The sequence below is a fragment of the Synchiropus splendidus genome, chromosome 2 (assembly GCF_027744825.2).
Source record: "Synchiropus splendidus isolate RoL2022-P1 chromosome 2, RoL_Sspl_1.0, whole genome shotgun sequence".
In the NCBI taxonomy this organism is placed as follows: Eukaryota; Metazoa; Chordata; class Actinopteri; order Syngnathiformes; family Callionymidae; genus Synchiropus; species Synchiropus splendidus.
In genome coordinates, this window is record NC_071335.1 from 10703466 (window position 1) to 10717048 (window position 13583).

At 44.2% G+C, this 13583-nt stretch overlaps 3 protein-coding genes across 6 annotated transcripts in view; 1 reads left to right on the plus strand and 2 right to left on the minus strand.

The window, feature by feature from the left end:
- The window catches only part of LOC128753917 (uncharacterized), a 2029-nt gene extending 933 nt beyond the window's left edge, over positions 1-1096 (minus strand). The window contains exon 1 of the mRNA XM_053856115.1: positions 420-1096. Coding sequence (XP_053712090.1) covers positions 420-552 — 133 coding nt within the window. The 5' untranslated portion in view covers positions 553-1096. The remainder of the gene's footprint in view (positions 1-419) is intronic.
- Positions 1-3538, plus strand: part of LOC128753915 (DNA polymerase theta-like) — an 18612-nt gene extending 15074 nt beyond the window's left edge. For 3 of the 4 annotated variants that reach the window (XM_053856109.1, XM_053856110.1, XM_053856112.1), the window contains 8 exons: positions 1703-1796; positions 1919-2001; positions 2063-2164; positions 2232-2343; positions 2467-2591; positions 2660-2795; positions 3018-3118; positions 3270-3538. In XM_053856109.1, coding sequence (XP_053712084.1) covers positions 1703-1796; positions 1919-2001; positions 2063-2164; positions 2232-2343; positions 2467-2591; positions 2660-2795; positions 3018-3118; positions 3270-3383 — 867 coding nt within the window. In that variant the 3' untranslated portion in view covers positions 3384-3538. Of the gene's footprint in view, positions 1-46; positions 1677-1702; positions 1797-1918; positions 2002-2062; positions 2165-2231; positions 2344-2466; positions 2592-2659; positions 2796-3017; positions 3119-3269 lie in introns of those variants that run through there. The other variant, XR_008413887.1, reaches the window with a different exon arrangement.
- Positions 3539-4267: 729 nt separating this feature from the next.
- LOC128753840 (ubiquitin-like modifier-activating enzyme 6) lies at positions 4268-13471 on the minus strand. The gene is made up of 32 exons (XM_053855975.1): positions 13389-13471; positions 12839-12914; positions 11276-11370; positions 11170-11198; positions 11002-11096; positions 10830-10941; positions 10651-10731; positions 10447-10569; positions 10188-10311; positions 9946-10049; positions 9817-9879; positions 9653-9729; positions 9489-9555; positions 9001-9144; positions 8718-8864; positions 8563-8643; positions 8215-8292; positions 7968-8149; positions 7795-7900; positions 7645-7734; positions 7497-7577; positions 7305-7433; positions 7193-7244; positions 7052-7115; positions 6551-6620; positions 6408-6479; positions 6215-6338; positions 5945-6138; positions 5741-5868; positions 5572-5659; positions 5206-5300; positions 4268-5127 (listed from the first exon to the last, which is right to left on the minus strand). Exons 2-32 carry the CDS (start codon positions 12877-12879, stop codon positions 4986-4988), a joined length of 3078 nt encoding a protein of 1025 aa, XP_053711950.1. The 5' UTR covers positions 12880-12914; positions 13389-13471; the 3' UTR covers positions 4268-4985.
- Positions 13472-13583: the final 112 nt, after the last annotated feature.

A 13583-nucleotide genomic window follows, 5' to 3' on the forward strand; every position in this document is an offset into this window, starting at 1 on the left:
GCAGAAAAGAGAGCCATATTAATGATGTGTTTCTTTATCTTGACAGGTACTTCAACTCTGACAGGGACTACTGGGGACTTATTTGGCTACTGGCTTGGTCACACGGCAGTACTAACTTCACATGGTGCATAATACACAACACGATACAATTATTAATAAAGACTACATTAGAAGTGTTTTGTATCGATGTCAAAACAATTGTAATTGAAAATAAAATGTGCCAAAAATATCTTGCTGGGCCGCTTCTTGTCTGCCCCTGGTGTGAAAGTCAGACCCAGCGTAGCCATGGCGATAAGGTCATGAACACCCACAAGCGAGTTTCCTGGTCTTATAAACGTAAATGCATTTTTTTCTCCTTTTTTATGGATTCAACATGTGAAAGTTACATTCGAAATTACATTAACTTATAATTAACTTACGATCCACATCCATTACTTCTGCTATGGCGGCCCAGGCTTTTTCCTTTCGACCGTTGTCTTTATAAAACGGGTGTGTAGTGTCATAAAGGATGCTGTGGCTTTCCACCTCCTCGATGAGCCGCTCTTCATCCATGATGTGGCCAACAATGCGAGCGCTTGACGGACCGAGCTTGTTTTATTTTGAAGGATAACTTGCCACCGCGCTCAGCTTCCTCTCCCGCTCGAGCTTCGCTGGGCTGTTGCGTTCGTGCTCCGCCTGCGACAAAAATGGAAGCCTTGCGTCTCCACTGCGGAGGCGCTCGGATCAGCGCTGCTGAGACGGACTGAGGTCGCGCTGGAAACAGGGAAATCAAACCGTCCCTCCAGTGGGAAATGGCATAACAAGAAAGCGTCACTCCTGAAGTCAAACGGTCCCAAAGGGTCAGCCGCAGTCTTTACAGAAAGCACTTCACTTGGCGGAGGGAGACCCCCTTCTGGCGTGGCGCAGCCGCCAGAAGTTTGACGTGACGCTTCGGTTGAATTGCAATGCTTTCGAGAGGCCACGATGTTTCCCCGCACACACGCTCGGAGTGTCCAGCATGTGAAACGGCTCCGTTCAAACCCAGTAAGGCAATAAAAATTCGGACCCTCTCCGCAAGCTGCCGCGCCGCCGCTCTAGACCTACAGCTACAGACCCGGAAGTCCGAGTGGACGTAAACACGCGGTCGCATAAATCCTGTGTCAGAAACTGGATGCCGTTGTTTTCATGCTTTACATTGAATTACGATTAAAATATATTTGAAGTATATTTTTGCGTTGTAATTTTCTTGGAAAATGTTTTGTCAGATTATTGATTTAGATATGTGTCGAACATCATGGTCATTATTCCTGTTAGTGTTTTGACATTAATAATAAGGACAATAAACATGATGACAATAATAATAATAATTTCATAAGACTATGTCCTGATTATTACTGGCTCTGTCTTCCCTAACGTCAGACACACACCAAGCTTTCATGACATTGTTTTGAAAGGGAACCTGCCTCAGTGTAGATGTGCAGTGCAGATATTTGCTTGTTGCACTTCTATTCTCCTCTCAAAAGTGTACAACTGAGAAGACAAACTCATCCATTCAATTGCTCCGAACATCTCATGCGAGCAAATGTTTGGACAGTGGAAGCTACTACATGGGACATGGGTCCATTAAAGGACAGAATCCACACAGAGAGCCGAGGTCTGCATGTGTGTGTCTGAGGGTCGGTCATGAAATGTTGAATAACCAGGCTCATCTCCTCGCAGGAAGAGGAGACGCTCCTCAGTTGCTCCTCCAGTTAGCGGTGACGATAAAGGCCCGAGTTTCTCCGTCAGCATGAGACACGCATTCATCCCTTTTCCAGGTGATTTTTAACATCACACTACGTAGAATTATTATTATTATTTATTTATTATTAAATTATCAATTATCCTAATTGTTGAATGTTGTAGTTGTGAGTATGAAGCGTATGCCTGTCTTCTGTAGGTGGGATGATATTGGCAGCCGATTATTCTCAGTTGGAGCTGAGAGTATTGGCTCACCTGTCGAAGGATCAGCGCCTCCTGCAGGTGAGAATGATCCTTGGATGGATTGGCTAAGTTTCAGATATGAACGATTCCTGTGCGGCAGGTGCTGAACGGAGGCGCAGACGTGTTCCGCTGCATCGCTGCTGAGTGGAAAGGCATGGAGGCGGCGAGTGTGAACGACAGCCTCCGTCAGCAGGCCAAACAGGTCCCCATGAAGCCGAGAAGACTCTCTTCACATGGTTCTTCTGTTTACCGTCTCTGTGTCTTTGCAGATATGCTACGGCATCATTTATGGGATGGGAGCCAAGTCTCTGGGCGAGCAGATGGGCGTGGAGGAGAACGATGCTGCCTGCTACATAGAAAGCTTCAAGTCCAGATACAAAGGTGAAGGAGTTGGGAGTCGGTCAGGTCGAGCCCGGTCAGTGCGGCTGACTTGTCCACACTGGACACCAGTCCATCTCAAGTGAGAGTCAGATGGATGTTAAAAAAGGATTCCACTCTCTTCAGGTATCAACTTGTTCCTCAAAGAGACGGTGAGGAAGTGTGTGCAGAACGGTTTTGTTCAGACTCTGATGGGCCGTCGACGATACCTGCCAGGGATCACAGACACAAACCCGCACGTCAAAGCTCATGTAAGTGAGGTGCCCCGGACGGGCTGGCGGACAGACGTCCTCACGACTTTGTTCATTGTTCTTCTCAGGCGGAGCGTCAGGCTGTCAACACCACGGTCCAGGGATCTGCTGCAGACATCGTGAAACTGGCCACGGTCAACATTCAGAAGCGACTGCACAGGGCTTACTCAGCAGCGCCACCGTCTCATGAGCACACACATTCAGGTAACCCAGTCACCTGACTTGAGAGTGGTCCTACAATTTTACTGTAGCAAGTTTACGATTTCCTCATGAGTTTTATTATTGACTTGATCCGCATCTTTTTTTTCCACTTCAGTTTGGTTTCCTGCTCTCTGTATTTTTTTATTCACATTTAAAAAGCACTTAACATGTCATGACAGCATCGACAGGGAGGAGCAGTGTGTTTAAGGTCAGTCATGTTCACAGACGATGGACGTAGCCGGACCACTCCGCCGGGAGGCGCCTACTTCGTCCTGCAGCTCCACGACGAACTCATCTATGAGACCACAGAAGAAAATCTCCTGCAGGTGAGTGACGCGACACCGTCAAGTCGGAGAACCAGATTAGAGAGGAGGAATGAAAAACAAGTGAGATTTTTGTTGCCATTATAAAAACGCAAATGAAATGTAAGATTCACAAAGCTGTTTATCAAGCTGATTCGCTCACGCCGCTCCTCAGGTGGCTCAGATCGTGAAGCGAGAGATGGAGACAGCAGTGAAGCTCTACGTCAAGCTGAAGGCCAAAGTTAAAGTGGGACCCAGCTGGGGGAACCTGCAGGACTTGGAACTATGATGTCGCTGTTGGAACAACTGCTGACCTTTTTAATACTTTATGAAATGCTAGGTGAAACGACATGGATGTTAAGATGAACTTGATGTATTTATATATTTATAAAACACAAATGGAAATATGAATTTAGTGGCACATGCTGCTTATGTATCAAAATAAACTCAAATCTCAACTGTGAAAAGTGAATTTCTTCATTACAGGTGTGTCAAACTGGAAGCCTGTGGGCCATATCTGCTCCCTGATACAGTTATTTAGAGGCGCCAATTCCGCGTGCTTCATAGTTTGTTTATAAGAGTTCTATAAGACATTCAACATGAATGGACTGTAACTCCACTACCAACAACAAAAGAAAATTTACATGAAATACCTAGTAATAAAGCACTTTTGTATATTATATTACCCTCAGTTATTTTGCAAAGATATTCATCACTTAAAAAGATATTCCAATATTTATGATTTATATTGACAATCTTGGATCAAATATACATAAAATGAAATGAGAATATGTTTGTCAGTATCATGGCATAGACCTTTTTCATATTTTCTCCTTATTTTATGTTCACAAAAATGAATGTCGTTGTTCAACATTGTGCATATTGATCACATTCATGTAGAATATGTTTCATATTTGTAGATCTATAATGAAGGTCTTTAAAATAATTCCTGTGTTATATATTCTGCCCTATCGAAGCGTGACAATTACACCTTAGATGTACTTATTATTGGATGCCTTGTGCCCACTGGCCATTGAACTGTGATCAGCCAAAATGGCCAGCACATTCCCACAATGACTGAATGTGCAGACTGACAACACTCCAGGAAGCTTTCACAGTGAATTCTCATCAGACCTCTTCTGGCCGATCTAGGCTGTAAAAGAGACCCAGGCATCAAGTGGCTAATGTTTCTTTATCACAATTCTTCATCACAGTTGATAAACAGCTCTCAAATATCTCGGCAGGAAAGCGCTGAGTCATGATTTTTATTTCAGGATTACAATTGGCCGGTGCATCATGTTCGGCTGAAGTCGAGAGGAAACATGATTCTCAAGCCTCCAAGTCCTTCCACGACTGCTGCAGAATCCAAACCCTGCCGGAGTGTGACGCTGTCGCTGCTGCACCACTCAAGTGAATTGAGAATTAGATTCTTTTGTTATGATGAATAATAACAAGTATGTGTAGGTGAAACAGAGAGGAGTCAAATCTTTGGTGTTGCAGGAGCAGACAAACTCTGGCTGGCTGGATTCGTCGTCACCAATCAGGAATTAATTGAGTTTGGCAATATTCTGAGAGGAAGAATAAATTACACGCATTTCTCCAACTTTGTCTCACGGCCTGACAGGTGCATCACATGTGACAAAGGGGGCGCTATTCAGACGTTTCAGTCAGCAACGAATACACATGATTAAGGCATAAAGACAGTCGCCGCTGTGAGTCTCTCTCCAAACAACAAGGGAAATGTACCAGAGTACACTGGAGTGCTACTGAAGCCCACCGGACGTTCCTGCTCCGGGACCTTCCGCGAAGGTTGGTGTCGAAGCCCAGAGCCTTGGGGAAGATTTCTGCTCTGAATGAAGGTCCTGGTGCTCGGCCGCCCGTCACTGGCGCGTCAGGGGGCCTCCCCATCACGACTGAAGTAATATCTGACAGGAGGCCCTGCCAAGTCCTCGTCTCCATCCGACTCCGCGCTAAATGACACTATTAGGTCTGTGTAGTGGCGACCTGTTGGCGGCTTGATCAGCTTCTGCATTCTGCAAACAGAGAGCGCACATCAACCCTCATCTCTGCTTCTGCAGCCTGCGAGAAGTGGGCCGGATCGATGTGCTCACGTCAACTTCAGTCTCTTTGAGTGGCCGGGCATCACAGGCACGTACAGCATCTTCACACCGTGGACCACCATGGCAGGTTCGATTCCATACTTTTCCTGGAGGCAACCGTCGACACGAAGAGAACATGAGAGCAAATAAAGCACCAAAAGCAAACAAGCAGAGGTCACTGGGAAGCATGAAGAGGGTCACCACCCATAGAGTATGTAGGTAGAACTATGATGATGTTATTTTGCTGACACAGAATGGATTTAAGTGAAGTGACATTTCAGACAGTACGAAGGTTCTGAGCGAGAGACAGGAGTATGAACACATGAGTCATTTGCTTGTGAGTGAAACTGATGTGAGGGTCGAGTGCAGAAGTCTCACCTTCACTGCATTCATGAAGTCGGACAGAGTGAAGTCCTCGTGGCCAAAGATGGTCCAGCAGTCCCAGATGGAAAAGTAGATGTTGTCCCTTGAAGTTCCACGAACAGAGCAGAGGTTGACTGAAACACTCAACAACGGCGTTGAATATTCAGAGAGCGAGTGAGCCAACCTGATGAGTGTCCGTTTGACCGGCGCCGGCTCGGTGAGCACCACGACAGGGATGGCCAAGTTGAAGAAGCAGTTTCTTAAAGACTCAAACCCGTAACCTGCAACTATCTTGATCATCTCCAGAGCGACCTGGTAAAGTGTGCATCGATCCAGCTCACTCCGCCATTGAGTCAGTGAATGTCGGTCACTCGCTCGGTCAACTCACCAGTCCAGCCACGGCGGCCGTCGACGTGGCGATGGCAGGGATGATCTTCCCAGCGATCCGCTTGGTCTTGAAGCGGTCGGCCGGTTCTATGGAGTACATGATGGCTCTGAGTGACGACGCTGAGGTGATGAAGTCCATGTGAGCGTTGCTGTCGTCGTCCTTTTCAAAGTGCAGCGGACACATCTTCAGCCGCTCTGTCAACAGAACCAGGAAGAACCCAGACGTGACGCCACTTCCCTGATCCAGGAGGTGAAGACTCATCCAACGCACCTGGAGTGACCCCGTCTGCAGCAATGGCCTGCTCCAGCTGCGTGATGGCTTCACGCTCCTCCTCACTACTGACCGGCATCTTGATCTGATCAGGCTTCTTTGCTGCTTCGTCTGTCACGATATTCTTACACAAAAATTCACACGTAAATTAAAGGCTCGCAAACAATGGAAAACACAAGGTGAGGACTCATACTTTTTCTGACGGCTGATATGCAGGAATTGTGATATTAGAGAGGATCTTTGTGACCCTTTCTTCTACCAGGTCCTGAAGGGAAGAGGTCGAGAGTGAGGCTGAAGGTCTGTATGGCACTGTGAGGAAAGGCCGTAGTCACTTACTGTGTCTGTATAAGGGATGTTGTAAATCTCAGCGAAAAGCCGAGCCGTGCTGATGATGAAGTTGAGGTGACTGGAAGGAAAGGTCAAAACTCCTTATTCAACAAAGCATTCAAACACGTTTTGCCTTCGAGAAAGACTTCTTTATGCAGTTTTCTCACCACAAACAAGCTTTAGAATGAGCTTGTGATTCTAAACCAAGATCCTGAAATCTATCACACAGTGTTCAATGTCTTGTTCTTCAAATTCAACCAGACCAGCGGCCCGGTAAAAGACTCAAGCTAATGTCCTGTTTAGCATTTTGGTACGATCACAACTGTCATCAGGACTCACTTCAGCAAAACATCTCGATATTTGTTGCTTCACTTCAAATAACAAAAAACCTCTTTCGGTAACAAACGAAACAGAAATAGAAATTGATAGATAGATTGTGAATGCATGAGAGGCCACATTTAAAATCCACATATTATAATTTTGTTTCTCATATTTGGTAGACAAACTTACAGTGAGTCCTTTATATCAAACTCAATAGGAGTTGGTGGTCTTTTCGGGGACTGCCAGAACAAACCTGAAACACAGGCGACACACAGAGGCTTCAGACTTCACAGTCCATTTTAGGAAGAATGTTTGCTGTGAGTGACCCACTTCCATCCTTTAATCTGGTGTCCAGAGGGAAGGAATGTAGCAGCTGAAGAGCCTGTGGGAAACCAGAGTCAGGACGCACTTCTCCTTCAGCATCGTAACGGAGTTTCATTACCTTCCTGGTGAAATACTTTTCAAATTTCAAACGAGCAAAACTGACGCACTGCTCCCACGATCCTGGCCACCGGCTCAGCAGCTTGATGACCTGGAAAGAGCCCTCCAAACTCTCGCCCGACTGCATCCGCTGAAGCACATTTGAAGACACGTTGTTACACAAGCATAGTTGGAACACTACCATGTACTTCACCTGGAGGACCACGTCGGCTGTCGAGTGTGTCTGCCAGAATGAGTTGTACATGGAGGGCTTGTGGGTGAATGCGTTCTCGAACTACACTCCCAGAAGAGGCAAAAACACTACATCAGACCGGTCATGAGTTGAATGGGCTGAGACTCACCTTGTCTCTGGCCCACTGGATGGTGTGTTCAATGACCGAAGGGAAGGACTTGAGAGTGCAGAATGGGATTTCCTCCTCCGGTGGGTCCCTCTGATGAGAAAACAAAAGAGTAGAACCACACTGGGCACTGACTGAACATGAAACACTCACATGGCTGTTGTATGACTCGGTCAGGTTTGGCACGATAATTTCAGTGTGTCCTTTAGTTCCCATGGTTCCCGAGTCCAAGAGTGGCCTCAGATTAGAGACGCAGCGGCTGCACGGAAGGAAACGTGTAAGAACTGGGTTCAGAGTGTTCACGGAAACATAAAGCAATAACTGACCTGTCGACGTATCTGCGAGCTTCCACATTGTCCAGCGCAGTTACCACAAGGTTCACACGCGAGTAGAAGGAGTCGCTGTAGATGCCCTCTGTAGCGGGACAAACCTTGTTCAGATGAGCGTCCACCTGCAGCTCTGGGTTGATCTGTAAAGTGGCTTCTGCTGCGGTGGTGCTCTTTGGTTTCTGTGACAGATGACAGTCAGCAACAAAACAGGATGGAAGAACAGAGCAGAGAAATGCATATTCACCTGTATATGATGAGGTCGGAAAAGAAACTGACGATTAAGGTTGGACTTTTCAATGAGGTCTGGATCAGTGATGCAAACCTGAGCAGCCATGATGGAGAGATGATACGTGTTAAACAAAACAATGTGACAGCTGGTGGTAAACCAAGTTCATCATCTACTTTGCCTCCAATATGCATTCATGAACTTGAAGGTTCAAACTTCAAACACCTAAAGTTCTGCCGGCACTAACAGTGAACACAACGTGAACACAACGTTAAGCAGCAGGTGGAAGTTGATCTGCATAAACACTTAACACTTTCAAATGTGAATAAACTATTGGACTAAAGCCAAAGGAGAAGCACAACATACCTCCCCTGAGTTCTTGGTCAATCCAACTCCTAGCAGAGCAAAGTTTTTCAACATCTCACAGCCTATAGCACCACAGCCAACCTAGAGAACAAAGTCCACGTAAAGTCCAATTAGAATGAAGCAGGAGAGAAGTCAAACCTATTACAAAGACTTACCATGAAGACCCTGAGCTTATGCAGTTCCATACACAGTGATTCCCCAACACAAGCTCTTAACCCATCATAGCGGTCGCCCCTTGGAGCAAACTCCTCAGCAGGTAAGGACTGTAGAGGTTTCACGACCTCAATGGCATCAAGATAGAACTAAAATTGAAGAACAGAAAGGTGGAGAGAATTAAAAAAAAAATCTGTAAAACAGTTTTTCTATGTGACGAAAGCAGAAACCCCTGTAGATTTGGATCCATTTTCAGACTTGATTCATAACAAGGCAACTACCTACCCACTGCTGCAAAGGAGCAAACTTTCCAGTGATGGCCTTCAGAACCTCCTGACTAGCAAGACCTCCTGCAGCAGCTGTTAATGGAGGGAGAACACCTCTGGCTGTTCTGGACAGGCAGCGAACCAACTCTGTGTTCACAGCAACCTATGGAAGTGGAGTGGTTTTATATTCACTGGAACCTTTAGATTGCCATCAATGGGTTCAGCTGCTCATTAAAGGAACAGCACGCAGACAAGTACACAGTTGATTCTGGTTCAACATGACAAAATACAAACTTTGGAATCAGACCTGGGTCGACTTAAGCTTTGATCTAGGAACAGGAAAGTCGACCAAAGTGTCTAAATTGATGTTGACTGGTGGAACTTTCAGACATATGGCATTTGACTCCATTATTGCAGAACACTACAGAGCTATGGTCATGAAAAGTGTTTGCAAGTCAAAGATCACTCCTTAGTTCAGGGTTACATATGTTTGGAACCATTACTCACCTTGTTTTTGAGTGTTGCACTGACTTCCTCTGTGAGCTTGAGCAAAGCCTCGGCATCTTTTAAACAACTGTCATGAATAAAATACAGTGTTGACACATTAGAGTCAAACTTTTAAGACTGAACATTCTAAATACAGTAGAAAATCAGCCTCCAGGTTTAATTACCCAATGTGAGGAAGCCTTCTGTTCTGCTCCTGAAACGTATCCAAGGCCAACATGGCCACGTGGATCTGCAGAGGGGCCTGGGACAGAAGGACATTTCAAATAAAAGTGAATTCTCCCCTCAAACCTGACTTATATGCATCTAGATGAACCTCACGGTTACTCACCTCCGGTTTACTGAAGTCTGGAGTCAGAATTTGAGGATCACATAACTGCTTCTCTATGGTTTCCTGAAGGACATGAATGACATTTACACAAGCACAGTATTTTAATGCATTACATTAACTACAACTCACAAAAGAGAATGTCCTGGGGGTTTTCACCAGGACGAAGAAGCCTCCATGGGTATAGGTTTGGAGTTGAGACGTGTCTCCAATAGAGAAGCTGTAAGGGGACAGAACTAACACCACACAGACAGAAATACTGTAACACATGAAGTGAATATACACCATAAATGAGTAATAATGTGCCGCATAACCTCATATGTGGAGTGGTTTAAGTGAATATTATAGAACGGAAATATTTATCATCATAATACCTGAAATTTGTTGCACAGCGCTGTTGAGTTCCACCATGCCGTTCACCTCCCTAAAGACCACACTCTGACCTGTCTGCAGGCGATGTGGTTGGTTGTCTAGGCAGGTGACAACACCAGGGTTATCCTAAAAGGGTTACAAAAAAAAATCACCCGAGGACAAAAAGAAAAAACATTTTATTTTATTTTTTACTAGCAGCAACAAAATGAGACATGTTTGACACTGAAAATGAAAAATGGGATGTTTACATGTTCTGGCTACCTGAGTGATACTCTGGATAAAAACCTCCTTCGGTTCCTCTCCAGTGGGATCTGACACTTCAAACTCCTCTCCAAAATCGCAGAACACCCGGACACATATACCAAAAGCATCACAGCCAATAAACTGCAGAGGAAATGGGAGAAGGTTGAAGGTAATCATCCATTTCAATTAGGTTAAATACAATAACTGCAAGCACTGTCGTACTCTGATCGGTGGCTTCTGTTGATGGCAGAAGTCATTCACTCTCTTTTGGAGACTGATGGAGGCTTCAGTAAGAATTACACACTGGAACATAGAGAGAAAAAGACCTTGTCAGATGTTCAGGAATCACTACAAGTGCAACATTATGACTGAGTTTAATTCATAACTTGGTGATATCTTACCTGATAATTTCTGAGAAAGGCGAGATCTGTGTTGACATCCAAGGCTGAGAAACACATGTCCACTTGGACATAAGGATTTAACTCTGCGACCCGCGGACACACTGCCTCGGCCCTGGAGAAAAAGTTGATCAGTTATTCATTAAGTGGTATCAAATCAGTGCTACAATCCAACCTAGTTTTCTGTCTCAACACATCCTGTTGAAAGATGAAGAAGTTGGATCCCAGATCACACGTGTCACATTTCTTCAGGTCATGCAGAGTGACAGCCTACAACATGAAGCAATGCTTGTTTAGTGAGATGCAGGAGCGTTGTAAACAACAGTATTAATTGAGGATTTACCTTTACACCAGCCAGGACAATATTCTTTGCTGTGAACATACAGATTTCATTTAAAAAGTCACATAAAAATGCAGAGGTTGAGAATGATATTGGCACAATTCACCACCTATTTCAATTCCAAGTCCTCCCAATCCACTGAGAAACACAGAGGACTGAGCCATCTGGTGCATGGCACTGTCTCCCAACACATAACGCTGACGACTGGGGAGAGGAATGGAAGAGAAGATCAAAGCTTTCATTTTTTTGAAAATAAATGGATGTAACGTAAAACAGAATATTAAGTCACAACTTCATAGGAAAAAAACGACACAAAAAATGTTTAACCTGGTCAGTGAACATGTATTTCAGCAAAGCAATGTGTGTTTAGTTTGGAACTCTAAGATGATTTGTGATGGCCGGAAAGAGTGTAAGAAAAATATAGCAGACTTGCAATATATTGACTAAAAAGCACATAAATTTTATTATTCAGCAAAGAATCTGGCGGTTGAATTTGTCAAGAACACAGAATATGCAGTTGAGAAGGTAGCATTGCCATTATACTTAAAGAATTCCTTCAATGAAATTTGTGCAGCGCTATTAGTTAAAAGCCAAAACCAAACAAAATGTAACCGTCAGATTTTGACTGGTTGTTTCATCAATCTCAGTAATTTGTCCCGTAGACGCGCTGATCAGCATCCTCCGCCTCCAGGCAGCATAGATTCTGTGTCATCTTGAAAATGAGCTGAGTTTGTTGGGAAGAAGAATTTAGGCATCTGCCTTCACTTCAGGCAACATCTTTATTGCCACTACTTCTTTCAAACTTGATAGAATAGTGCGACTAGAATAGGTTGTGGACTCTCTCCTCGAGACGACGACGTCATGCCGCGTGCACGACTTCCCATTGTGTCGCACTTCATGTTTGACTACGTTTCAACCAAGAGCAGTCCATTTCATTAAGGTTTTAGATCCTGCTGTGTTTTGTCACTATGTCCATTTCTTCCTTCCTCTTATTCCATGTTATTTCCATAATAGTGGCAATCTGTGATTTCTCTGCTTTCCTCTGCACCATTTCTACTTTCATGCTCCCTCTGCAATTGTATGAAAGGATGTCATTGCATTTTTCCCTCATTTTAGATTTCATCCCACAAATCGCTTATTTGTTTTTGCATAGGCTCCTGCAGCACCTTCCAGCGCTCCAAAAATAGACATTCATAAGATTGTCATCAATTTTTAGTACACATTCAGTTTTGTGTTTTTGTGGCCAGTCATAAGGGAGGCAGGTCACATTTTAAATTCATATTAGGACAGCTGTAAGTATTGAATATATAAACACTACGGAACAGGGTCCAAATACGTATGAAAAACGAGTCAGTACAACAGTGAACGCTCAGCTAACAGAAATCAGTAGCATTGACAATAATAAATAATTAAATAAATACATAAATGCATACATACATACATAAATAAATCTCAATATACTCATAAAAGTCTTGTATCTCACCCGGTAGTTTTCGTTAGAGGAAACAACATATTGTAATATGTCAAGATGCAGGCAACACCATCAGCAATCAGGCCAAATAATACTTGGTCACTTGACATTAAATTGGTTTAGACAGACGCTTAGATTAGATTGCCTTTATTCTACTGGTGGATTAAACAATAACCCTTAGTAATCCACTTCAAATCTTACCTATAGAGAGAATCATCAATTTCCATCGAGTCTGCAGCCATGCTGGGAGGGGGTCTAACTGTGTTGATCAAGGACTCTGCAAATAAATATCCAAAACATAAATCGGTAAAAACAGCAAAAAGCCAACGATAAGCTCTTTGATAAGTTAACTAGAGTTTGCTGCCTACAACCAAGAACGTAGCATCCAGGCTAACAACAGTCGGCTAGCAAAACATGTGGTCAGCATGACAGAGGAAAGTTTTAAAGCAAATCCGCAAATGGTGCTGAACTTAAAAGTTGGCTAGGTAAACAGAGCAGACGCACTAGCTGGATTCTGTAAACACGAAAGGCATGAGTCTTCAGCTGACAACATTAGCATAAGAAGCTAACTGGTTCGACTGATGCCGGTGGTGCGTATGCCGGTCACGCTCACAAGTTAAAAGTCATGTCACAGACACAATACAGCGTCTAACGGGCTGGCCCAGACCACTGTGGGGAAATAGCTCTTGGACCAAGCAAAGAAATGTTGAGTAATAACGCTATCAAAGGGAAAATAATCATGCGTATTAACCTGTCAGTGAGGGCGATGAGCTGCAGTGAATGAATGGTTGAGTATTTCCGGGTTTTCGCAGTCACGTGTTCAGACGTCATCGCGTTGACGACAGGCGTCAGGAATATAAATAAACCCAATGCATTGAAATACGTATCTACAGATGGACATTTTCTATACTACCAATACTACCAAAAAACAATAAAACTTATTTAG